At 40.8% G+C, this 23,837-nt stretch overlaps 2 protein-coding genes across 5 annotated transcripts; one reads left to right on the forward strand and one right to left on the reverse strand.

Moving 5' to 3' along the window:
• Window positions 1-1,712: 1,712 nt before the first annotated feature.
• On the reverse strand, window positions 1,713-17,387 carry nktr (natural killer cell triggering receptor). 4 transcript variants are annotated; one of them, XM_053412894.1, is made up of 17 exons: window positions 17,095-17,387; window positions 15,016-15,094; window positions 14,421-14,495; window positions 13,033-13,140; window positions 12,479-12,523; window positions 11,198-11,285; window positions 10,406-10,435; window positions 8,655-8,800; window positions 7,514-7,733; window positions 7,221-7,388; window positions 7,024-7,111; window positions 6,370-6,518; window positions 3,604-6,270; window positions 3,304-3,381; window positions 3,034-3,093; window positions 2,637-2,735; window positions 1,713-2,364 (listed from the first exon to the last, which is right to left on the reverse strand). In XM_053412894.1, the coding sequence occupies exons 2-17, from the start codon at window positions 15,071-15,073 to the stop codon at window positions 2,295-2,297; spliced, it is 4,149 nt and encodes a 1,382-aa protein (XP_053268869.1). In that variant the 5' UTR covers window positions 15,074-15,094; window positions 17,095-17,387; the 3' UTR covers window positions 1,713-2,294. The 4 variants fall into 4 exon arrangements, with proteins under 4 accessions (XP_053268869.1, XP_053268868.1, XP_053268867.1 ...); XM_053412893.1 differs by having other exon boundaries at window positions 3,604-6,273; XM_053412892.1 differs by having other exon boundaries at window positions 3,604-6,294.
• On the forward strand, window positions 16,907-22,573 carry sec22c (SEC22 homolog C, vesicle trafficking protein). The gene is made up of 7 exons (XM_053412896.1): window positions 16,907-17,475; window positions 18,399-18,610; window positions 18,761-18,924; window positions 19,070-19,249; window positions 19,379-19,497; window positions 19,812-19,877; window positions 19,969-22,573. The coding sequence occupies exons 2-7, from the start codon at window positions 18,429-18,431 to the stop codon at window positions 20,167-20,169; spliced, it is 912 nt and encodes a 303-aa protein (XP_053268871.1). The 5' UTR covers window positions 16,907-17,475; window positions 18,399-18,428; the 3' UTR covers window positions 20,170-22,573.
• Window positions 22,574-23,837: the final 1,264 nt, after the last annotated feature.

The raw sequence follows: 23,837 nt of genomic DNA on the forward strand, positions 1-23,837 counted from the left end.
TTGTGCCGTTCCTGGATTATTCGGTGCGTCAGGAGGAGGAGCAGGAGGAGCGGGAGGAACCGGGAAGGACGCGCGGACATATGGCGCAAATCCCGGTGCGCCTCCTGCGCGCTCCATGCCCACCGTGTGACGTCACACGGGCAGACAGATGAGGAGGTCAGGGAGTTCAGTCTTTTCCCAGGAGGCACAAATCACATGTATCAGACCTTCTGACCACATTTGTGTGATTTCATGATCACAAAAGAATGAAAAATGTGAATTAAAAAACAAGTTTTACTCCAATAGAATAAAACTCTGTCTACCAGGGCCTGATTATGCTATTATGGGGACCAGGGGGCCCCCTACAAGACAGGCCCTGTCTACAGGGGACACCATCATAAAGCCAAATTCATGCTTCTACACTGTACCCTGAGGTGCACCTTCCAAAAAATGTATCCTTGAGTCGAGGCGGCACAGATGTCCACAACCGCTGTGATTGGTCCGCCAGACTCAACGCAAATTTTTGAATTGAATTTTTAATCAAAAGTAACTTCTCTTCAACATGTGTCAGCTCCAACTCCAACACGATCCACTCGCCATTGTTGTGAACACCAGAGAAGTCATTCATAAGTCAACCAGAAACCGGAAGACAATCACCAATTACGTAACAGCGACGCCACCTGGCTGTCACAATTCGATGGCTTCAAATCGGTAATGATGGCAAAAAGTAAAGGCAAAAACATCAGAATAATTTATTTTAAAATGTTTGTTATCAACTGAACAGTAATTCAACATTTTTAATACGTTTTCGTCCGAGCTTTGTTGCTAGGCGAAAGCTGGAATGGGCGGGGCAAGCTGGTGACGTAATAGAAAGACCAGATCGTCTCATTTCAGTTCAGCCGAAACCTATTAATCAATATCAATTAATCTGACCAATAGTCTACTTTATCAATTTATTGTTAGGCTGTTTTTAGGCGACGCCTTCAAATGTTCAATACTTAATAGAATAAAATACTTAACGAGATTACGACACACTGGTAAATGCAGTGAATGCTGGACATCTCAGCTTGAAATATAAATTAAAAGGAATCAGTTATGAAAATAGTGATAGCTTTTTTTCTAATGAATAGTTACTGCTATAAATGCCATTAGAGAACCTGGAGCCTCCAGACTCCAAGAGGGGTCGGTGCCACAGGGCAGCTGCCCACTCGTTTGGCAATTCAGCCGAGGGCCTCCTGAGCCCCACCGCCATCGCTCACTCCTGAGCAGACGATGTGGAGAAGAAGTCAATACACTCATAACAAGGTGGGGGAAAGAATTGATCGCAACCTGAAGGAGGTCTCATTTATCACTTCACATCCAGGACCGGGCTGCAGCATCAGTGTGGATACATGTGGCTCAGAGAAGCTGTCAAACCGATGGATTACAATATGGAAATACATTTAGTATTTGGTGGTTTCTAATGAATAAAGGTATTTTATTTGTAATATATTTAATAATAGATTCAGTGGTGTTTAAACATGTCAGACAAACTGCAGCCATCAGATGGCAATCCAGATGTTTTGGCCTCAGTTTTGGAGATGTGTCATGTCGTCCAACTTTATATACAGTCTATGGCGTATACAGATAAATAACCTCAATTGCCACAGTTCACATCTTCACAGTTCATTATTATTTCCTGGGAAACTGAAAAAACCCTCTGCACTATGATCAACGCAAAACAACACAAATAGTCACGAGATGTGGTGGTTTTATTAAGTATGAACATTCATAACTGTTTGAATGAAACCAAAGACAGTCACCCCTCAATTGTGAGTTGTTTTAACATTCATGGTACATTAATACAACTAATGGAACAAAGAGAAATTACATCTTCAAACTGCTACACAAAGTTTGCTTTGAGAGAAACCATCCACTCATGTTGACCCTGAACTTAAGGTGGAACCTCAACCAATAACCTGCGACCCCTCAAACACACAGGAGCTGAGAGGCTGAGACACTTAAATCAATACAGTGTAGAAAACCAGAAGTAGAGAAGGAATAGACAAATATACGATCATATAAAATATCTGCAGCTTGTTTTCTCATATTATTTTACCTTCAACATTTCTGATGTTTGACCCATTTGCTTTAGGATCCCCCTTTGTTTAAGCTTGTAAAGTGGTTTGTTTATTTACATTCAATAACAAGACGAAAACCTGTCATGTCAGCTTCTGTCCTGTGCAACTCTTCCTCTTGTAGCTTTAGTTGCTTGTGTGTTGTTGTGCACAGAGTCAAGACTTTGTGGTTCTGTTCCCCCAACTAGCTGCCGAGGCTCAGCTGTATCGACTGCTGCGACTGTGGCTTCTGCGCCTGGAAGAACTGCGACTGGAGGTGCGGGACGACCTGCAGAGGACAACATTTAGGATTCTAATCTCCAAGGCATGAGGGAGACGTATTCATTTTTGACATAAAACACAAAGTGAGCGGATCAGATGGTCCCACATTCTTGCAGACGAGAGCGATTTGTGCAGAAGACTGAATGAAGAATATGTTTTAGTATTTATCTGCAAACATTCAGCGCAGGAAGGAGAAAAGAGTAAATTGGTAAATGGTCTGCCCTGAGACCCGTCACCTTGTTGACATGTGTCAGGGTTCACCAGGGGGCACAGTCTTACCGGGACCGACGGTCTGAACTCCTGTAGCTGTCACTTCGTCTGCGCCCTCGTCTCCTGCTCGCGCTCCGACTCCGACTCCGGCTGGAGTATGTGTCTGACCTGCATTAACATACAGACGCATTGGTTATTGCTGCAAATGCTTATAATCATTTAATGAAGATATGAAAGGATCTCTTCTCAAGCTGCTGGTATCGCTAATAAATAAATCTTGTGTTTTTAACAATCTCTTCTTCCTCTGCTATAACTTCATATCCCCTTTAAGGAAACCAAAATAACAAATATAATTTCAATCCTTACTGCAGGGGTTATTTTAATCCTAAAATACAGGATAAATAATTGTGTATGTAATTGTGAATATTTCCAATTCAGAGTCAGGACATATATGAAGCTCACAGACCTTGATCTGCGACGGCGTTTATAGGAGCGACTTCTGGAGTGACTTCTGCTGTACGTCCGACTGAGGGAGGAAGAGACAACAGAAGGTTTGAAACATACATAAAGACCAATCACAGATTAATGAGGATTACATACACAGGAATGTCTTTGGAAGGTTGCTTGCACATTTAAAACTTGTTTTCTTTAACTGAGGGTTTTGACTCTTTACATGGCTAAAATGTAAGTTATTGAACAAGAAGCTCCATAATTAAATTAGTGTTTCAGGACATACCTCCTGTAACTTCTGTATGTGCTGCTGCGGGAGCGCGACCGTCCTCTTCCACGTCTCCTCCGACTTCTGCTGCGACTCCTAAAAGAATCACACAGCGTCAGGATGACATTTTTCTCAAGCCAGAACAAAAGGTCTGTATCCCAGACGTTTGTCTTCTGGACTAAATGCTTCGCATCCATCAAGTTTATTACTCAACAACTATCTTGATCTACATCCAAGAACACTCTCCAGCATTTAGAAAGATTTACTGATGGGAGCCCTTGTGCTCTCCATTTAATCAGAGTGCTGGATTCCACTGACCTGGACGAGGAGCTGGAGCTGCGGGATCGACTCCTCGACCGGCTGGAGGAGTGCGTCCAGCCCCTGGAGCGAGAGCGGTGACCTGAGCCGGAGCGTGACTTCCTGGACGCAGGCCTGGGCTTCTTCGGGGACCGCGTGCGGGAGGTTCCCCTGGTCTTCCCCACAGACGGGGATCCTTCCTCGCTGGAGCTCTCCTGGTTCCTCGGCCTCTGGTTGAGCCGCGCCGTCTTACGAACCTCGTCAAACAGAGACCCCGGTCTGACCCGGCTATTGCTTTTTATCTCCATTTTTACTCCTTGCGTGTTGGGATTCTGCTTCTGTTGACTTTGGATGTTTTTTGCCACGACAGGTGGCACATGCATATTTTGCAGCGCTGACATTCCTTTCAAAGGCCTCCATTTAAAATTAATCGCAGATGCTGCTTCATCCTGTAGTCCCCCAGCTGTCGTTGTGGAGGTAACAGCAGACTTTTCTTTGCTGTGAGGTAAAGCTCTGTCTATATTTGTCGTATCTGACGACTGGGAGGTAGATTTTAGGGTTAAATCAGGGATACTATCAAAACAATCATGTGTAACTGGCTCTACCTTTACAGCGTCGTGCTCTGGGGTACAAATGTCCATATCATCGAATGACTCCTGCTCTTTGATACTGGGTAAATGAGCACTATTAGCATTGTTAGCAGTATTTCTATTGGATGACAGATGAGCAGTTTCAGTTTGTTTGGGGGTTTTATTACTACATTCTCTCGCCCTCTGTTGCCCTCTGTCCTCTTCTCTGCTGGAGTTTTTGTTCAAGGAGGCAACACTTTGGTCCTTATCATTCATTCTATCTTCACCAGGCCATTCTTTGCCAACTCTACTGGGACTGTGTTTCTCCTTCTTGGATTCATCTTCATCCTCCTCCTCTCCAAACTCTAACGGTGGCTGCCAGTGAAAAGTCTCTTTCAGCTTCTGATGTTTCCTCTTGGATCTCTTTCCTTTGTCCTTACTGCGATGGGAGCCACTCTTGTTCTCACGTCGCCTCTTGCGTTTGTGTTTGCGTTTGGATTTCTTCTTGCTCTTGTGCCTCGACCGCTGTGCGGCCTTCTCAGGACTTCCCACTGAAGAACTGGATCCAGCAGCGATCTTGTTCTCCAAAGCATTCACCGCCTCTGACGTCTTTTTAATGGTGTCGTAGTCCGATTCTGAACTTGCCTCCCCTTCCTCTTTTTCAGATATGGCTAAAGTCTTGGCTGCCACGTTTTCAGAATCGCTTTCTGAATTCCAACCAGTGAGCTCAGATAACTTCTTGTCGACAGACTCACCGGACGGAACCGAATGTTTCTGCTTCTTTGACACGGCGATGCTGTTGCTTTGGCTCACTTTATCACTGTCACTGTCCCACTCAGACCTGCTATTAAAGCTCTCAACTGGCACCGAGCTGCAGGGTTTCGCCTCTTGATCTTGAGAGCTGCTTTTCTCCTTTATTTTCTCTAAAGAGCCACTTCTCCTTGAGACACTGATATCAGGACTGTGCTCACTGCCTGTCCTGCTCTCAGCTCCTGAATGAGCATCTTTACTATTGGAGAGTGCGACTTTTGAGAGTACATTTTTTACCCTCCTCAAAGAGCTGTAGTACTCCTCCCATTCCTTGTCTAAGGAATTCTTCTTGTTGCCGTTGGCTTTCGGGGAGTTTTCGGACTCTGACCTGCTGTATGACGATGACCTGCTGTGATACTCATGAGGAGATCTGGACCTGGACCTGCTCGGGGAGTGACTGTAAGATCGGCTGTAGGTCTTGCTCCTGGAGGACCTGCTGCATGAGCGCCCAACACGTTTGTTTGCTTTGACGCTTTCTGTGTCTGGCAGAGACTTTGTTTTAACTGAGGTCTGAGGTTTCTCAGTAACATTGACCGCTTGTCCTGTGTGAGTATTAGTCACGATTTTTGCTTTAATTTCTTGAATATGGACGTAGGAGGGTTTCCAGGGCTTTTGACCCGGTTTCCAGCGAGAGGGAGGAGGACTATCGCTCATCGGGATCACAGGTAGATTTTCAGGAGCCGGAAGCTTTGGGACTCGACCGACAGGTGCGACTTTGCTATCAGGAAGCTTGTCAGTCACATTGATAACTGTATTTGATTTGGACTTGTGGGCTTTCCTCCTCCTTGGTGATCTGGATGAACTCCTCTTTCGGGATGAAGACGGAGACCTGGATCTGTACCTGGATCTTGATCTGGATCTAGAATAGGATGAAGATCTGGATAGGGATCGACTTCTAGATCTAGTGAGGCTTCTGGATCTCGAATAAGACCCCCTCCGAGATCTGGATCGACTGGATCTGTAGGATCTAGAGTAGGATCTCGAGTCCCTGGAAGACAGCGAGGACCGCTGCCTCTTCCGAGCGGACGAGTGGCATTTACTTGAGGTTGATTGAGTCGGAGAACAGGATCTATTGGACTTTTTTCCTGGAGACGCTGACTTTTCCCCCTCTGACAGATGAGTCTCTTGAGGTTTGTCCTGGGAACTCTTCTTCTTGCCATGTTTCCGTTTTTTGGCCTTCTTCTTGTGTTTGGCTTTCTTCTTCTCTTTCTTCTGCTCGCGTTGCTGGCTGGACCTCCCAGAGCTGCGGTCTGAGGAGGGCTCTGCAGAGGCAGATCTGGACCAGGCAGGGTCCCCTCTGTCATCCCATCTGCTTGAGGAATGTTCATTCAATCTGTTAAGTCAAAAGATGCATGAAGTAACATAAAAAGGTATAGTCAAAGTGACAAAGTTAAGTATTAGGTCATACTTGTCTCCTTTGCTCCATCTCTCCATGCTGGGTGGTTGATAAACTTTGGTTCTCTTCATCTCTTCTTTCCAGTGTGGCGGGGTTTCACTGCTGCCACGTTCTTCCACCGATGCAGAGCGGGATTTAGATCTCGTGGGAGTGTGATATCTCTGCAGAAAAGGTCAAATCTAGAATAACTGGGCTGTAGTTGTATGCCCCTGACAGCCGGTCACATCATAAGATGAAGTGATTCAGGTACGATTATAATAAAAATTTCTTTCACTGTGTAGATTTCAAAAGATTAATGAAGCAGAGATAAGTATGGACAAAATAAAACATAAAACGAGATCAACTCCCCAAAAAATAAACAGTATATAAGTAAAGCACAATGATTCTAAGTCTAAGGTGATTATACACCATGAATATTATATTTAATTTCTGCTGATAAATTTCCCTTAATACTTAGTTATTCTGCTTCTTTTCCTTATTAGTACTTTGCAATAAAGTTTTTGACCAATTGAGGGAACCGGACTTCATGTTTGGAACCGCTACTTTATACTATTCACTTCTGTTAATCCATTTTCAATTAGTCCAAATGGAAAAGATACAGTATGAAGCAGATAACTACATTAACACAAACGGATACATTTCAGGACTCATTTCAGGTGAACTTACCATTGTTCCTCTGCCTTTAATCTTACGTCCGGACTTAGAGACGGCTGGTTTCTGTTCAGCTGAAAGAGACGATTCTTCTTTCTCGACTCTAAAAAGATCGCATTTAAAAAAAAACTACCTGTTAACATTTAAATTTGATCAATTCAAAAGAGTAAGACAACAACCAATGTGTAAATGAAGCCCAACTGAAAACTCACATCTCAGTTTTATCCTCCTGAGACGGCATGTCCCGTCGCAGCAGGAAGCGATTCTCTGGCACTGGTGGGATTTCCTCTGGTCGGACAACGGGCTTCTCTCTCTTTCCACCATGCTCTTTCTCTTCCTCCACTTCTTTCTCTCCCTCCGGGATCTGTCTGTCCACAGAGCTGTGAGATCAGCAACAACACGACAAAAGGCGAATATTATTTTATTATGCAAAGAACCAACATGTCTCTAATGTCTGGGATGCAGAGCTCAAAACTGTGGAGCTGTAAGTCAATTAATAAACTACTTTTGCTGGAGATGCTGAACATCAGTGTCCTCCATCTTTGATTCCTTCCTTCTCTTCTTTGACCGTTTACTCTTTGCATGTTTCTTGTGTTTGCGATGTTTCTGCTTTTCATCATCGTCACAGTCAGATTCCACCGATGAGGAGAACAGAGATGACGAATCCCGGGAGTTGAGAGATGAGTCGGCAGAATGAGAAGTTCTTTTCCTCTTGCCTTCAAGCACTTAAGACAGAAATATAACAACATGTATGTTATCATCATCAGAAATATGGAGCTTTTTTTTAGCAACACACCAGTAAAATGAAGCATAAAGCAAAGTTGAAATGTCAGGAGCCGTTTTCAGGGTGGCAGGACTCTGCTCCAACAAAGGCTTTGTTGATTCTTCTCGGTATGTTGGAGGCTATGAAAGCCGGCCTGGCAGAGTCAGGTGGAAAGATGCCAACCGAACTCCACAGAGATCACCTCACTGATCCCCCATTAAACAGAAGATCAGGTTACACGCCCTGTACTAAAGCCAGTGGGGGGAAGACGCTGGCGTCCAAATGCCAACCTCTCACAGAATGAGCATAAAATATGACCCAGATACAATCACAGGCGAACCATGTTACTCCAGACATGAGACAAAAAAGACAAAAGAGAAATTAATTAATTAAAGCTTTGGTTCAGATCACTGGAAAACGAATAACATTTTAGCTTTTGTATTAGGAATTTTCACAAGCCATCGTATAAATCAGAAATTACACTGTTATCATACTGGCTGAAGAGATCTCATACAGTAGGAGATCAACTCAACTGGTCAAGTTTGGTGATTTTATGAACTTTTCTCAACAACAAATCACATTAACTCTTTAATCCTAATAAAAACTATTGTCTGTGTATTGATGTACTTTATTCAATCCGGGTCATAAATCTTTACTTTGATTCCCAAAAACTAAATAAACTCACAGAGATGAGAACCCCGGTTTTAATCATCGCCTTCTTTTTCAGGAGGAATCGATGAGCTCAACTCGATGAGGTTAACTGAGGACAGGGTGCTCAGAGTGTATTTGGACATACACACATTCTTGGGTTTGGCCTTTTCATTAGATTTATTGAATAGTCAGTTTTACCCCTGAAGAAAAAGATAAGTAACTGAGGAGGTACCATCATTTGCAGACTTGGTGATCAGCTGACCACAGTCCACCACTCGCACGTCAGCGTAGGGTCTGCTGGCTGAGTCAGTCTTCAGCCCCTCAATCTTCTTTATCACCTCGAAGCCGGAGATGACCAGACCAAAGACGACGTGGACTCTGCACAGACGCAAAAAACATTTTTGCTTGTCAGAACTATGCAGTACCTTGACTATTATTCAATAAAAAGTCCCCTTCTTAATACGAGTGATTGGGTCCTATATATTGATATTATTTTCCTGCCAAACTCAGAACATTTTTCAATATTTTACATTGGTGCATTTCTTCTATTCCATGTTTATCTTCTCACAGGTTTGAAGAGACAGGGTTCAACTGGAAAAGCTTGAATTAATGCCTTGTGGTTGTTTGCCTACGCCAAACATTTGAGATCACTAGGGATGTCCCGATCCGATATTGATATCGGAAATCAGTCCGATATCAGCCAAAAAAGTGAATATCGGATTTTATCGGACTGAATCTAAAAACTCCGATATAAGCGCTCCGATATAAGCTGTCCATTTACCGCTCCAGGACTTCTATAATAGGTGACTCTGGTTTGATCACACTCCAACACAGTAGGTGGTAATGCCCCTTAATTAACGTTGGTGCCGGCCGCGGAAGAAGAGCGTCTCTGATCCAGCATGCACAGCCCACGTGATCACAACAACGACAACGTGTGTGCCTGCAGCAAGGTGTAGTGATGTCGGCTGTGTGGAAGTATTTTACCGTAAACTCGGACAAAGACGTTGCAGCTAAATGCAACATTTGTCAGGCGCAAGTGTCCCGTGGAGGGACAGAACCGGGAAGGTTCAATACAAGCAACCTCATCGCACATTTGAAAAAACACCACAAAAAAGAACATGAGGATTTTCGCGAGAGCAGCAAGGCGAAGCAACAAGCCTCTGGCTCGCTTCAGCAACCCACGCTGGCCGAAAGCTTTGCAAGACGTGACAAACTACCACGGGACAGCAAAAAGGCAATGGCCATAACAGAAAAGATAGCCCAGTTTATTGTGCTTGATGACCAGCCCCTGTCGGTGGTGAGTAATGTCGGGTTTAAACGCTTAATGGAGCACCTCGAACCTCGCTACATTATTCCTATAGTTTTTGTTGTTTTTGTCCCTGCCCACAGTTGTTTCCAACATATGCTGACAGTAGAAAAATAACTGAAGTGAACTTGAATTGTTTGCACTTTAAAATTTAATTCTATTCAATTGTATAATGATGTTGGTAACCAGTGGTTATTTTGCACTTTAAATATAACATTTTGTTTTCATTGGATTTGTTGAGGTAATACTCTTATGTTGAAGGTTAAAATTTATGTAACCAATTGGTTAATAATAAATGGGTCAGTTTTTCCTATACCTACTGTTGCTGACTATTGTTTTCTGTTATATCACTACAACATCAGTAACAGTAACATCACTTTATCAAGCCTTTTCTAACATTCCACACAACAAAATAAGGAATAAATATATGTATGATTTGTGCCTATATCGTATCGTATTGATATTGGTATCGGCCAATACTCAAGGCTACAATATCGGTATCGTATCGGAAGTGAAAAAGTTGTATCGGGACATCCCTAGAGATCACACCTTGAATATATGTACTGAAGGATTCGAAAGTAAATTCAAGTAAAAAATAAAGGTTTGGCCTTAAGTGTTAACACATCTTTTAAACCAATAATTTTAGAGAAAACTGCCAAAGTGAAAGTAGATTTTACCCGTCGAGGTGCGCCGCCGTCTTGGTTGTGCTGTTAGTGGAAAATCCAGCGATCCAGGAGGATCAACCAATGGCAGAGCCAGGGTCATGAAAAAGGAGAAAAAAGAGGAAAAGAATGAGCATAAACAATAAACGTCAACAAAGCGTGGGTGCTTCTGTACCATCTGAAAGATGGAGAATTTGTAAAACCACCCTTTGTTTGATAATAGTTGATTGCAAATCAATTTAAGTCACATTTTCAATTAAAACAGCTACAAACAGGCAGGTTTACACTCAACAAGAGAGTGTGGGAAATTAAAGAATAATATCTGTGAACATTTCCTCCTTTATACTTTTATTGATGGTGGAAATGTCCAACTTGTTTTTAATGATAAAGAAACAACATAAATCAACTTAAGCCATGTCCGTATACTGTTTCAACATGTCAGAAATCAACAGAGTGCCCTGTTTACAAACTAGTGAATGATAAATATACAGGAGAGAGAGAAACACAGCCTTGGAGACACATTACCTTGGAAGAGCAGGATGCTAGAGTTTCTGCAAATTTTACACAAAAACGGCAAGAGAAAAAATGTAACACATTTGTAGGTGAAAAAGAACGAATCCATGTTTCTCTGCACTTTGAAATGTAACTGCACACAGAGAGGGGATTGCTGACCTCACACTTAATAAAAAATTCTACTCTACAGTTTCAAAACAGGAGGAGCAGAAGGTAAAGACAGAGTGTATTACAAATGGCACTGAATTAAATGGTACGTTTGCAGAGTGAATTGCTTTACTGAGCGTTACTCACATGAAGAACTGGGAACCATTTGTGTCCTTCCCGCGATTGGCCATCGACAACAGGAATGCTCTGTCGTGTTTGAGAGTGAAGTTCTCGTCTGTTGGAAGCAGAGAAAGAAGGACGGAAGTCTCACTGTGCGTTCTCAGATTAGTGTCGACAGAAATATTCAGGGATGTAAATCAGAAATAATTTCATCCAGCAAACCTAATCATTGCCTCACCAAGCGTTCCTCTCATAAAGTGCCTTTTTTTATTAATTTAACTATCAATTACAAATCAACTACATTTTACATTATTCTGACCATGTTAAAAAACAACATGTTATAGGAAGCGAGCTGTTCAGACCGAAGTTCTGCTTAAGAAAGATTATCCTTCTATTGCCTTTCTTCTCAAGGTCCCACTATTGTTTGGAGTTTTCTTTTTTCTTTCTTATCAAACTCGTTTTAAACTGCACCTTATGCATCAATCAATAGGACCTGAATGTACCGTAATAATCAATACAGTACATATCGTTAAGGAGAAATATTATTTGTGTCTTCGATAAACTATCTGCACACATCGAAGTTATTTCTATTTGTAAAACATTAAAAACCTTAACTATTTCAATGTGTACATCCTTACTATATCTATATATCACTATATATATGTTGGAAAACAAATTATCTTTCACCCACTGTTGCGCTCCTTTGTAGTCATCGTATTTTGCAGAGAACCTGCCCCTCTCTACCTGTCTACATGTCATAACAGTCAAGTTAGGGGCACTGAAGCTATAAATAGCAGCTATAACACAAATGCAAGTCACTTGAGCAGTCAAAGGCTTTGGGGACTAACAGGTTGTGTGAAAGGCAAATCCTTCAGCACAAATTTTGCACCTGTACAAACATTTGCACCAGGGTTTTTTTTTCAGTGACTGAGGACGTTGGTGGGGACAATGTTGACATGGTGTTTACTGAGCTGTGTACATCTCTTACCTTCTCATTTTGCAAAAGACCACTCTATAAATAAAAGAATATGTTGAAAATTTTAGGCAGGAAGATCGTAGCTTGGAAAGAAAGAGAATGCCTACTCTCCATGCTGACCTGATCAATCCCACTACTGTAACTAGATAGAAGACACGGTATACATTAAAGAGGTGAAGGTCAATGGAGTCGTACATAATAAAATACACAAGAAACCTGTTCACAACAATAGACGCATGCAACGTTATGCTCATGCAAGCGGTTCAGTATTTCGATATACAATTACAAGCCATCAGCAATGTGAACAGCTCATAACTTTGTACTCTACTTACCTTCAAAGTAGCCACCATATATAGACTCTCCTCCTCTTCCATTACCTGCAGACATAAAAGAGTACAATAATTAATCTTGTTGCATTTAAGTCATACGACATATATGTGGTGTCTCATACAAAATCAGATAAGTGGATGATACACTTCATCTTAGCACATGTAAAATGACAAAAACTAATTTTGTTTAGAATATTTGACTCTGACACATCACCCAAGACTTTCTGGTGTTCGAATACTTTGTAGTTATTGATATCTACATGATTTTCTCCCATGAACACTCACAGCAAAGACACTTTGAATAGATCATTATCTTTTTCACTTGTTACACTTACTTCGTCTTTGCTGCTCTAAAAAACAGTGCTTGCAATTGGCAGTAGAGCACAATTGCTGTTTTGGAGTTGGGAGTTTCATCTGAATGAGACTTATATACTTTAAAGACCTGGTTTTGAATCAGCACATAGGCATTTCCGAACATCTCTATTTCACTTTATTCTGTAAATTTGTTTAAACACACATCTTCAAAGTAAATGAAGTCACACATAAGACGTTATTACCTTCGGTGAAGTCGCCTCCCTGGATCATGAAGTTCTTTACAACTCTATGAAATGTGGAGCCTTTGTAGCAAAGCTTTTTTCCTGTGATTTTGCCAATTCCCCGTTCACCTGCAATTAGATGCATGTTAACTGAGCTCTCGAAAAGACAACAAGAAGCATAGAGAACAGTCCCGCTGCTGCACACACTAATGTGTGTGAACCAGATGCCTTGAGGTGTGAAAAAATGTTGGTCTTGAGTGTTGTTGCATGGTGTTATTCTACAAGGGAATTAAACCACAGATGGCAACGTGTGTTTCAGGAAATGTGATGCTTTTGTTCAGGCATCTTGTTTTTAATACTCCGGTGTAGAATTCATTAAAAAATCTTCCACTGGACTGAAACTGTCTGGGGACAGAACAGTGGCCCAAATGTACCCTGGGGATTTCTCTCTTCTCTGGGGTGAGGGGGAGAGGGGAAAGCAGGGATTTCATTAGATGCGATGATGTCTATAAGGTTGGGTTCAGCAGACAGAGGACCTGCTGTTCAAACAGGCAGCTTGGGTTGCTAATCTTTTAGTATTTTGCCTGACTGGCTTCGGGATTTTTCTAAGGGTTTGGTTTCTTACAGAGTTAGCTGATCCCCTTCTAAAAGGACACATGAGAGATTCTGAGAAAGCCACAGATCTACCCAGCTGACTCACGTTTATTTTTATGCATGCTGTGAAATGTTGTCTGGGTGTGTATGATTTCATTATTTAGGTAAAGTAACAGGCTAACCAGACGTCTGCCCTCGCTATAGGATTACATTCCCATTGGCCAGGTAGGGTGAAAAATAAGCGAGAGCATCGATCTGCCGTTGGTTTGAAGATTTATGGCTATCTCTGGGCAGACCACCACCACAGCTACAGTACACTGCGTTCTGCTCAGTGGGATGAAATATCCAGGGGGACAGACCATGACCCCTCTATCCATCCAGTGAGTCCATCTGTTACTGTAACATTTACAGTACAGCCATACCTCTTTTCCTCATGGTATTAAATGACCAAAGAGTGGTGTGAAGCATGGCACCGCATATTTTTTTGGTCCACCAATCCCCTGCTACTCACAGGGGTAATTTGATAGAACACACAGGAACGATTATATAAAAAGAGAAGTGAAATGTAACAGAGAACAGACCAGATTCAAACCAAGAAAATTATTGTTGTGTAGAATGCACACGGGCAACCAGTGTACCCTGAGGGTCTTTGGTTATATAGAAGAAATCAATCAAACTGTGTGCAAAATTGTGGAAATGGTATTGAGGGCAGCTGTTAGTTGTATCGAAGCTTTCTGAACAAAAATTTATGCAAAGCACTGAATGTAGAAAAAGGCCAATTTGAATAAAACATTCACTTGACTTAAAATACTCACCAGTGCACAAACTGAGAAAGTTCTTGCTTGTCTTGGGACTTGTGTCTGAAAATAGTTGAAAGACTATGCGCCCCACTGGAAAACAGAAAACAAAAAACATTAGCAAAAGAATAATTCCTTCCTTTTGCAGCTACACACATTTAATATCAACTCCAAAAAACAAAAAGGCAACAATGGCGGAAATCTTTAATAGGCAAAATAAATAATTAAGAATTACAATTTAATAGCCCTCATGTCACTGTACTGTGCACTTTTAATTGGCTTCCGGCACAAAATAACAAGGATCCTGTGGCGAAGCTCAGCCATTAGAGAAACTTTTCCATAGCTAGAAGCAAATCTAGACTTAATTACAACAATTCAGCACAAACATGATTAGTCACAATAAACCAGTCAACGACGACCATTGTACTAGTGCACCACTTTCATTTTGTACAAAAATATGAATCAACAGCTCTGAGACTAAGAAGAAATATAAGAGTTTAAACATCTTTATTCATGGTGTCAGTTCAGAATAATCATCTACCAAAGTGAGGCCAGGATGTTTACATGACTAACTAATCCTCGAATCTTCACAAGTGATTTTAAATTCTCCTACCTGGCTCACGGTTGAGCTCCACATCAAAGTAACACTGAGGGCGGTCTTTCACCCCCATCGCGATCAAAGTCCAGGTGACCTAAAATGTCGAAAGAGTACAAAAGAAATAAAAAGCTGTGCAGGAAAAATAACAACGCTGTCTTCCCTTGAAAAAAGCAGAAAGAGCCATATTCAGGATCCCTATTCATCAGCCATGAAAGTACAGCATACTGAGAAGAGTGTGTTTGGAAACAATGTAGCGAGACTAAGAGACACAGAGAGGGAGGACAGAAATAGGAGGAGAGAGAAAGGTGGGAGGGGAGAAAAAGAGAGCGAGAGAGAGACGTCTATGAGGAAATGTGGAGATGCAAATCCAAGCAAAGCTCAGCCTGCACACTGTACATTGTAAACCCTGTTTCCACTGAGGAATTGGACATCACTGTGTGACAGCTTACTGTACAGACTGTGAAACGTCCTCAGCCATTTCTAAGCCAGGCCACTGAGGCCGGGGGCTTTGTGAATCTGGAAATGGACGGAAACTGAAGAGATTTAAACTAGAGCAAGGTGAAGATTATCCTTAATGAAAGCAATGCACCCTGAGTCATGTACATCACCAGCTGGAGCTTGTAGACCATCTTTCAAAGTCAGATGCTGAGGAAATCATGGCACCAAACTAAATTCTCTCACGTCAACTCTGCCTCAGCTTTTTCAGTGACAGTGTTCCTGCACTGCCTCGTGAAGAAGATGAGAAGCACAGTGTTCTCAGTTCGAGAACAAAAATGTTATCAACCTTAATTATAATTTCAGTGCATGGAAGCATTTACTCTGTCAACAGTTTGTTTGGTAGTATTTTGCATTAGCTGTAGTCTTGACAAGTGGAATATGGAGAAGGCATTACTGAGCTCCACTTCATTTCTGGCCCTGGGGAGCAGTAAACAACCACAGCTTCCATTTGATCCAAACTTGTATCTAACACTAGTATTGCAACACAAAAGAGGAGTAATTGAAGGGTACGAGACAAATAGCACTGCAACCTAATTTGGCAACAGTGGCCTAAGTGAATTTGGCTGTGGAACCACCCTCTCGTTGACGAGAGTGATTTATTTGCAGTCTGTGCCTTCCTGTTTGTACAAGAGAGGCCCTTCAGAATAATGTGCAAGGACAAAACCTTGTGGGCACTGCTGAAGGTTAAGTGCATCCGCTTGGATTTATGAGTTCACATTATGATATTGAGTGTGATATAAAAGCAACTTGCATCTTTCACAATGTGCCCAATCAACACCTGCATTTCACATATATATATATATATATATATATATATATATATAAGTAAAGTCCCACACGTTTCATTTGACAGCTGGTGAGCGCTGGTGCCTCAAAATATAACATGGGCTCAAAAGCTAATGAAAGAGGATCCGAAACAGGGAAGCTGTGATAAACTGAAGGAAGTAAACACATCTGATTAGTAAACATTGGAGGTGATGGTACTACTTGTGCACTGAGACTGAACTGGCCCCCCCATCAACTGTTCAACACAAAGCCAGGAATGCATTGTATTTATAGCCAAAATCATATCGAGTGTTTAATGTGCTGGTATTGGCATTTTCAGCTTGTTAAACTTTACTGTGAACTTCACACAGAAAGGACAGGACAAAATAATCTAAACCAAATGTCTGACAGGCCATAAAAGAAACACTAGCTTAAAAAAAAACGGATTGATTCTTTTAAAGCCATCAAAATATAAACCTTAAGAGCCATAAACATTGTTAAATCGCACGACCTGCACATGAATGTTTTGCATATTATCGGCTGAAGTGGCTAACAGTCAGTGAGACACGTTTCACTCGGGGCTTGGTTTTGTTTTGATCAAGATAAGACATGTTATTAATGATGATATCAGGTCATGCTGAGGGCAAAACACCACCTAGCTACGAAGCTAACAACAGCTACAGATAACTGCGCTTCCAAAATGGTTGAGCTAACAGCTAACAGCTAGCTATTAATTAGCTGGCTTCGTTTTCTCTTAGCAGCCGAGGCTAATTAAATTTACAATACTAATCCCACGACATGTACTATGCAGTTGTAAATGACAGAACAAACCTGTGTGCAGTAGCTAGCCGGACAGTTAGCTAGTCACTGACGGTCCGGGAAGTAGCATGAGCTAACTTTATTGCGACTGGCTGTAGCCCAGTGTGTTAGCTTTTGTCCCTCCTGAGCTCCCGTAGAGGATTTGTTGTCGTTTGGTGTGACCAGGAAGCAAATAGCACGTTAGCTCGTTTGCTATTTGTTTTTACCGGAATCCGTTACGTAAATTCAACAACCGGTTATTCGTTGCTCGGTATTAATCGCAGTTAATATAAAGTATAGAGTTTGGAGTCGTGGCTAACTTCCTGCTGCCGGAGTATTTGTTTGATATGATGCTAGTCAGCTAAGCTACGGTAGCTAAGGAACAAGGTGCAGCATGAAAGCCATGCTAATGAGGTAAGGTGTAACACAGAATGACTTTTTATGATATTATTTAACTCTCGCTTTCATATTACACATATCGGAGTGGGATTTAAACCTCAGGAAACGTTGTTTTTAAACCTGCGCAGTTAGAATTATACACTTTGTCATGTTAAAAGTAGTTTGGTCCAAACAGCTGTGTTACCAATACTTCTCTCCATGAGGGAAGATGTTGATTCACCTCCGAGGCAAATTTAATGCTGTAATTATGGTTTCTGCTGAATTTGTAATTAGTAGTTAGTACGTATGTGTTTGTGGTATTTAGTCTGATATCTAGATCTAATAGAAAAGGAATAATCTGTCACAGAATAACGAAATGTAGTGAAACAACACAACAAGACTCAGTGAAGTTCAAACAGAACTCGTCTTGAACAACTTGAGTTTTCAGTTGTATCCTCTATGAAGGCAGGTTGTGTTTCAGGGCTGCTCTATTACACTGTAATAGTTCTGATAACGTGTACCTAATAAATTGGCAAGCTAAAGTAATTATATGTATGTAACAATGTAGTAGTATTAATAATAATACTATTGTATACGTATAGTGCTTTCAAATAATTGTAAAAATATTTACCCAGGCTCTGTGTTTATGCAACTTGAAAAATTCATTATTTAATCAATCAAAAGTTATTTATGAGAAACAAAGAGCTTTATTTGCTCTTCTCCGTCTTTTGGGAGACAATTTGAACTCTTTGGTTCACAGACAGCTGTTAAGATAAAACAAAACGTTTAAAGATCTCTGTTTGGCTTTAGGGATTAGTTATTGGCATGTGTCACTATATTATAGTCATTTATGGACAAACATGAATCAAATATTCAAGAAATTATTGTTCATTTCTGGAAAGAATGTAGTTACAACCCTAAAATAGTAATCCTTATGTTCTGATCTTCATCCCATGCAGGCAGTGTGTTCTTCATGGACCCAAAAGATCATGTCTCTGATCCTGTTCGCCTTCGTGGTTCGGGTCAGGGATGGACTCCCCCTGTCAGCCTCCACAGACTTTGAACACAACCAAGAGCTCCAGGAGCGGAAGCAGCAGCTCAGGACCATCAGCAAAGTGCTGGGACGCTTCCCTGACAGAGGCTCCGTCAAGGGCCAGGAGCTCAACATATTGTAAGGACCGAGAAATCAAAGACACTGATATATACTGTCCATCTTGAACCCGAAGACGGGCAGAATGTCCATTTGATCACAGGGGCATCCATGCCACGCTGAGTCAGGCTGCTTGTTTACTAAACACCTTTTCCCCTCTCCACTGTTCAGCTTCATCTCTTCAGAGGGTGTATCCTACATGACTGTGTGCCACTGCAGCCTCCCTGTTGCTAAGGCCTTCTGCTTCCTGGAAGATCTGCGTTGGGAGTTCACAGCATGTTTCAGTAGCACCGTTGTTACCTTGGCAGCCAGGCCATATCCATTTTTGGAATTTGGTGAGTAGGAAGAGACACAGTTTCTTAGATGTACTGTTGCTTGCACGGGATTTGGATTTGAATTTAATTATGACGTGTTGTCTTCTTTGCATTCGAATAAAACAAGTTGGTTAACACATATGTTTTCCCTGCTGCCAATCCATAGACGGCACCATTCAGAAGCTGAAGCAGCAGTACAACCAGAGTGGTGGTCCGGCCCTCGAGGTGACGCTGGCAGAAGTCCAGGAGGATCTGAGGATCCATCCACTACAAGTAATTAACTTGGATGAGGTGGAGCTCACCAACGGCATCGCAAATGGGCATATGGAGCAAGGTCCTGGATCTGGTAAGACTTGTAAAATTAGCAATACGGTAAAAGTCTCACAGTCTACAACAGCACTGTAACATGGTTTTATTAATAAAAACATATTCATGTTTTCTTATTTGACACTATTCACTTCCTTTTACGAAACAGGTCCGAATGTGAGACTTCAACCAGTGACGGCGCCAGGAATCCTTTCTCTGGTCCTGAACATTGTGTGTGCGTCGTTGAATGTAATTCGTGGTGTGCACCTCATAGAGAACACGTTCCAGGTAATACTCAAGATAGAGTACTGCTGAATGAATTTGCAGCATGTTGATTATATCTTATTTGTACGATTTTATCCATGCATAAGCTGTGGTAAATCATAGATGTTGGTTGCCGGGTTAGCATTTTGCTGTAGAAAGGAAATGGTGCTCGCATAGAATAAATTAAAGAGATGATTGGCACAAAACTGCACAGATTGGGACGTATTATGACACAGATGATGTGAATTAGTTTATTATTATAACATTTATCATACATATGAGGTTAAGTAGATTTTTACCTTCATGACAAATCAGCACAGTGTTTTCCCTTCACCCAGGACGACTACGAAGGTATATGGAATGTTGTGGCATTTCTTCTGGCGTTTGTCTGCTGTGTGTCTCAGGTAAATCATCCCATTTTACTTTATACTTTTTCCTACCCAAGATTACACTGTGTCCTTGCAATCCTTGTGATCGAACTGCCCGTGTCCACAGTGCCACCTCTACCTGTTCCATTCATCTCTGAAGAAACTGATTTCCTTCACTCTGTTGAGCGTGGTCGTCCTATGCAACTTGTACCTGTTCGGCCTGAGGAACATATGGCAGATGATCTTTCACATTTCAGTGGCCTCGCTCTCCACCGTCCTCACCCTCCGCCGCAAAGTCCAGGACAGAACCAATGACTGTGGGGTGTGAGGAGCTCAGCATACTTAACAGTGTTGCACCGCACCCAGCACAGGTGAGAATAACATGGAAGACAATGTGTTGATCCAGACGAGTTATGGTGATGCCCTGCCCTTTAACAAAAACATTCACAAACTCTGTGTCATCATAGACAATGACTTGTGTACTTGCACTTTGTGTGAACTGTTTTCCTAGACTGTACCAAACATACACTGTTTGCAGTTTTGTTTTTCTGGATTCTTACAAATATCTGTTTAACCTTAAACTAAATCTGTAAAATGAAGGAAGAAGGAGATGAAAATGTTGATCAATCTCTGTCACACCCGTCCTGTTCTAAGTGTTTGTAAAGGGGAGGCAGGTGTTAGCTTTTTTTTAGACGTTGACCAAAGTTTTTCTCATAGAATCTACAGTGTTGTTGAAGCTGGTTATACTTGGGATTTTAAATTAAGCACTCAGTATTATTTCTGCAACCGCAGGTCATTGATTATCTTTGCAATAATCAGTTTACAATGCTCGGTGGTGGTTCTTGATTGTAACAGTCATTTGATTTAGTTGTACTTGAATAATGGGCAATTGGAAAGATAATTAAATACTCCATTGGGTTTTGGTGGCAGGAGATATTTAAACTATTAAACTAGTTTGTTTAAAAATGAGAGAAATCCATGTAAAGTTAACGCAGCTGCTTTATTTGTTTTTAATTATTTGCTCAATCGGCCACAAAAATGGCCAAAATTCAAGATGTAATTGTTAAACACTAGGTTGTTTCTGCCTTATAATGTGTGATGATGCGAATTTAATTGATTCCATTTATTTAATTTCATCATCTGATAAAGAGATTCACCGTCAAGTGCTCAGCAAGCTCAAATTTAAGGGCTCCATTCATAAAGACTTCACAGAAAAGACATCAGTACTGAGACATATCTTTTACTCACAATCTACATTCAACACAGCTTTTGTGTGATTTTATCACAATCTCCAATTTAAACATTTTTGTACAGTCAAAGCAAATATAAGTGTTTTACTTTCATCTTATTCTACTGATCCCTACATTGTTAAAATGTAAACTGCGGGTAAAAATATAGAAAGCACTGATTAGAAGGGTAATTATTTGAAAATGTCGGAAAAAAAATATATGTCTGCACTATTCGGTTCCTTTTTTTTGTCATTATTGAATATATTCCATATTGGGTTTAGCTTAATGATATTTAATACCTGATTCCAGTTTATTTGATTGAGTTTTTTTGTGTTAGCTCCTTAATTGTTATAAACATAGAAATCTTATGATTCCACTTTTACATACATCATTGTAGCGCTGCTTAATAAGTGCAAGTCTCCTTGAGGGTAATTTTGTGTATTTATCTTAGTTATTCAGTTTTTAATTGCTGAAATGCTGCACTGGTGGCAGTTAGGCAAAGGGAATTCAAGTGTTAGTTGATAGTGATAGTTTTGTGGCTGCTGTAGAACTTTAGAAGCTTTGCCTTTTTATTGAATTGTTCTCTCATTTAATCAGGAAAGTGAGACGGACAACAAACATTTTAAGAGCATTTAGAGAAGGGAAGTCCCTTTTTAAAATGCCAGTTGTGAACAGATGGACTTAGTGCCCTTGTGATGGGATCTTCTTTAGCGGATGTTAATACCAGGCCTTTGTCTCGTCCCACAAGCCAAACGTCCTTTACCATTAAGTACAAGTTGTTCAGAAAAGCAAGCTTGTAGTTTAGTCCAGAACTATGGTTTTCTTTGACTGGGTGGACATAAACTTTGTGATTGCTGATTTTAAAATGTTTTAAACACAGTAAACAAGTCAAAGTACGTATGATGCTGCATGGTTTTTTCTGTGACGTAATACTTTTGATACGAACTCACCATTTCCACTTAGATTAGTGCATATTTACACCATTTTAATTCCACTGGTGACCGAATGTAATGTAAGAATTAAGTGTTTTTAAGATCCACGAAGAACCAAATAATGTGGAGGATATTTTAATACTCAAAAAGAGCATTAAGGATACCAATGTTTAATATGTAGGTATTTAAACATACAGTATAAATGTATTGTTCAGGTGAAACATGTGGCAGCCATCTTTTATTTATTATCATCAAAAGTCTTGAAAGAAAACAGTTTGTAAATTTGATAATCATTGACGTTCAGAGGTGAAAGCTGAAGGACGATGTGTGAGTCTCGAGGACATTTTGTCTTGTTCAATACAAAAACCTGCAACGTGATTTTATATTCAATGAGACTCACACGAGGTTGATGCAGCTGTGTTTGTGTCTACAGCCTGTTTATAATGATGAGAAGTTACGGGGATATTGTCATTCATTGTATCTGCCAAATACACTGGTGTTTACGGGGCTTTGTTTTTTTCCTGCAATGGTAAAACTGACATTTCATTAATAAACAGTGTCTTTTTTTCCATGTGTTGCTCTTTTATTTGTGTAAAAACAACAAAATCAACTTAATAAAAACTCTAATGCCTTGATAATTTGGCCAAATCTTAATTTAATTTATTTAAAATTGTTGATTTTATTAATTTAATTGATTGGATTTGATTGTAATGCTTGAATCGGCATTACCAAGAGAATGGAAGAAATAACTAACAAATTCACTGCTGTATTTCTTTTTAGTTACAGCAGATGGCGCTCTTTCTCTACTTGTCAACTTGATTAATCTCATTTATTTTGCTGACAACAGATTTTAATACTTGTCCTGTTAGTGTAATGGGATTTTAGAGTTAATAACATTTATAAGTTAATGACTCATCCCTAGCAAATGAAACCTCAATGCTGTGTAGCCTCACAGAAAACATCCTGATAAGTAGTTTTTTTAATTTACAAATTTGAGTCACATTAAAGTTTCAAACAGTAAGTATTATAGATTTATAGTAATACATTTATTCAAAAACACTGGTGATATGTTAAGACAAACCTTCATAGAACAAACAGTCAGGTTGGATAGAGAAGCCTTGTGAGATTGAGTACAATTTATTTCAAAAGTGTGCTAGCCCTTTTTCATGCCCTGTATTTCAAAAGGAGATCAAATTAAATTAATGCAATTTACAGCCACAACCAGGAGGGCGCTCGGAGCTCAAACTTATTGGCCCATCCCCGACCCTTCCACCAAGTTTTAATGAAATCTGTACTGTGCTCACCAACAAACAGACAAACAGCGATGAATAACCTCCTTGGCAGAGCTGATAAAGGAGGAAGCTTTTCAATAGTGACATGCCATGACGGTCAGTTACATCACAAAGGGGCAGGTAGTAAATTCATGAGTATTTCCATCTTCCCAGGGATTTAATTCAAACCTTTTTCTGTAATAATAAATCAAAGGTAGAGAATGCAAACTAGAATGTGGGATGTTTATCCAGGACCTTTGTTGGTGTCTTAGCCACAACATTTGTTCCAGGCCTCAACCAGGCCTCACTGCAAGGGTCTCGATAAAAGATAATCCAGTTTTAATCCATTGACGTGCACTGGGATTCATGAGCTTTGACCTAAACCGCTGTCAGTCGCTGTGAAGTCGACAAAAAAAGCTTCTGTCGAATATCTGGAAACGACATCCCATGAATGTCCGACTCGCTGTCCCTTCACCGCTTTGAATCGTTAACAGACATTGACACAGTTTGGTTATTAGCATCGCAAAGTGTTTGTCAGCACTTTCATGTATATTAAAGAGGGAT

This window comes from Pleuronectes platessa, chromosome 20 (assembly GCF_947347685.1).
Source record: "Pleuronectes platessa chromosome 20, fPlePla1.1, whole genome shotgun sequence".
Lineage (NCBI taxonomy): Eukaryota > Metazoa > Chordata > Actinopteri > Pleuronectiformes > Pleuronectidae > Pleuronectes > Pleuronectes platessa.

Coding starts and splice junctions, on each gene's coding strand:
- nktr (XM_053412892.1), bottom strand. CDS start 15,073: ATGGGGGTGAAAGACCGCCCTCAGTGTTACTTTGATGTGGAGCTCAAC. Junction 11,286..12,478: donor ATATGGTGGCTACTTTGAAG/GTAAGTAGAGTA, acceptor TGCTTCCAACAG/ACGAGAACTTCACTCTCAAA. Junction 7,389..7,513: donor GTTCAGCATCTCCAGCAAAA/GTAGTTTATTAA, acceptor CTGATCTCACAG/CTCTGTGGACAGACAGATCC.
- sec22c (XM_053412896.1), top strand. CDS start 18,429: ATGTCTCTGATCCTGTTCGCCTTCGTGGTTCGGGTCAGGGATGGACTC. Junction 18,611..18,760: donor GGCCAGGAGCTCAACATATT/GTAAGGACCGAG, acceptor TCCACTGTTCAG/CTTCATCTCTTCAGAGGGTG. Junction 19,878..19,968: donor TTGTCTGCTGTGTGTCTCAG/GTAAATCATCCC, acceptor CCGTGTCCACAG/TGCCACCTCTACCTGTTCCA.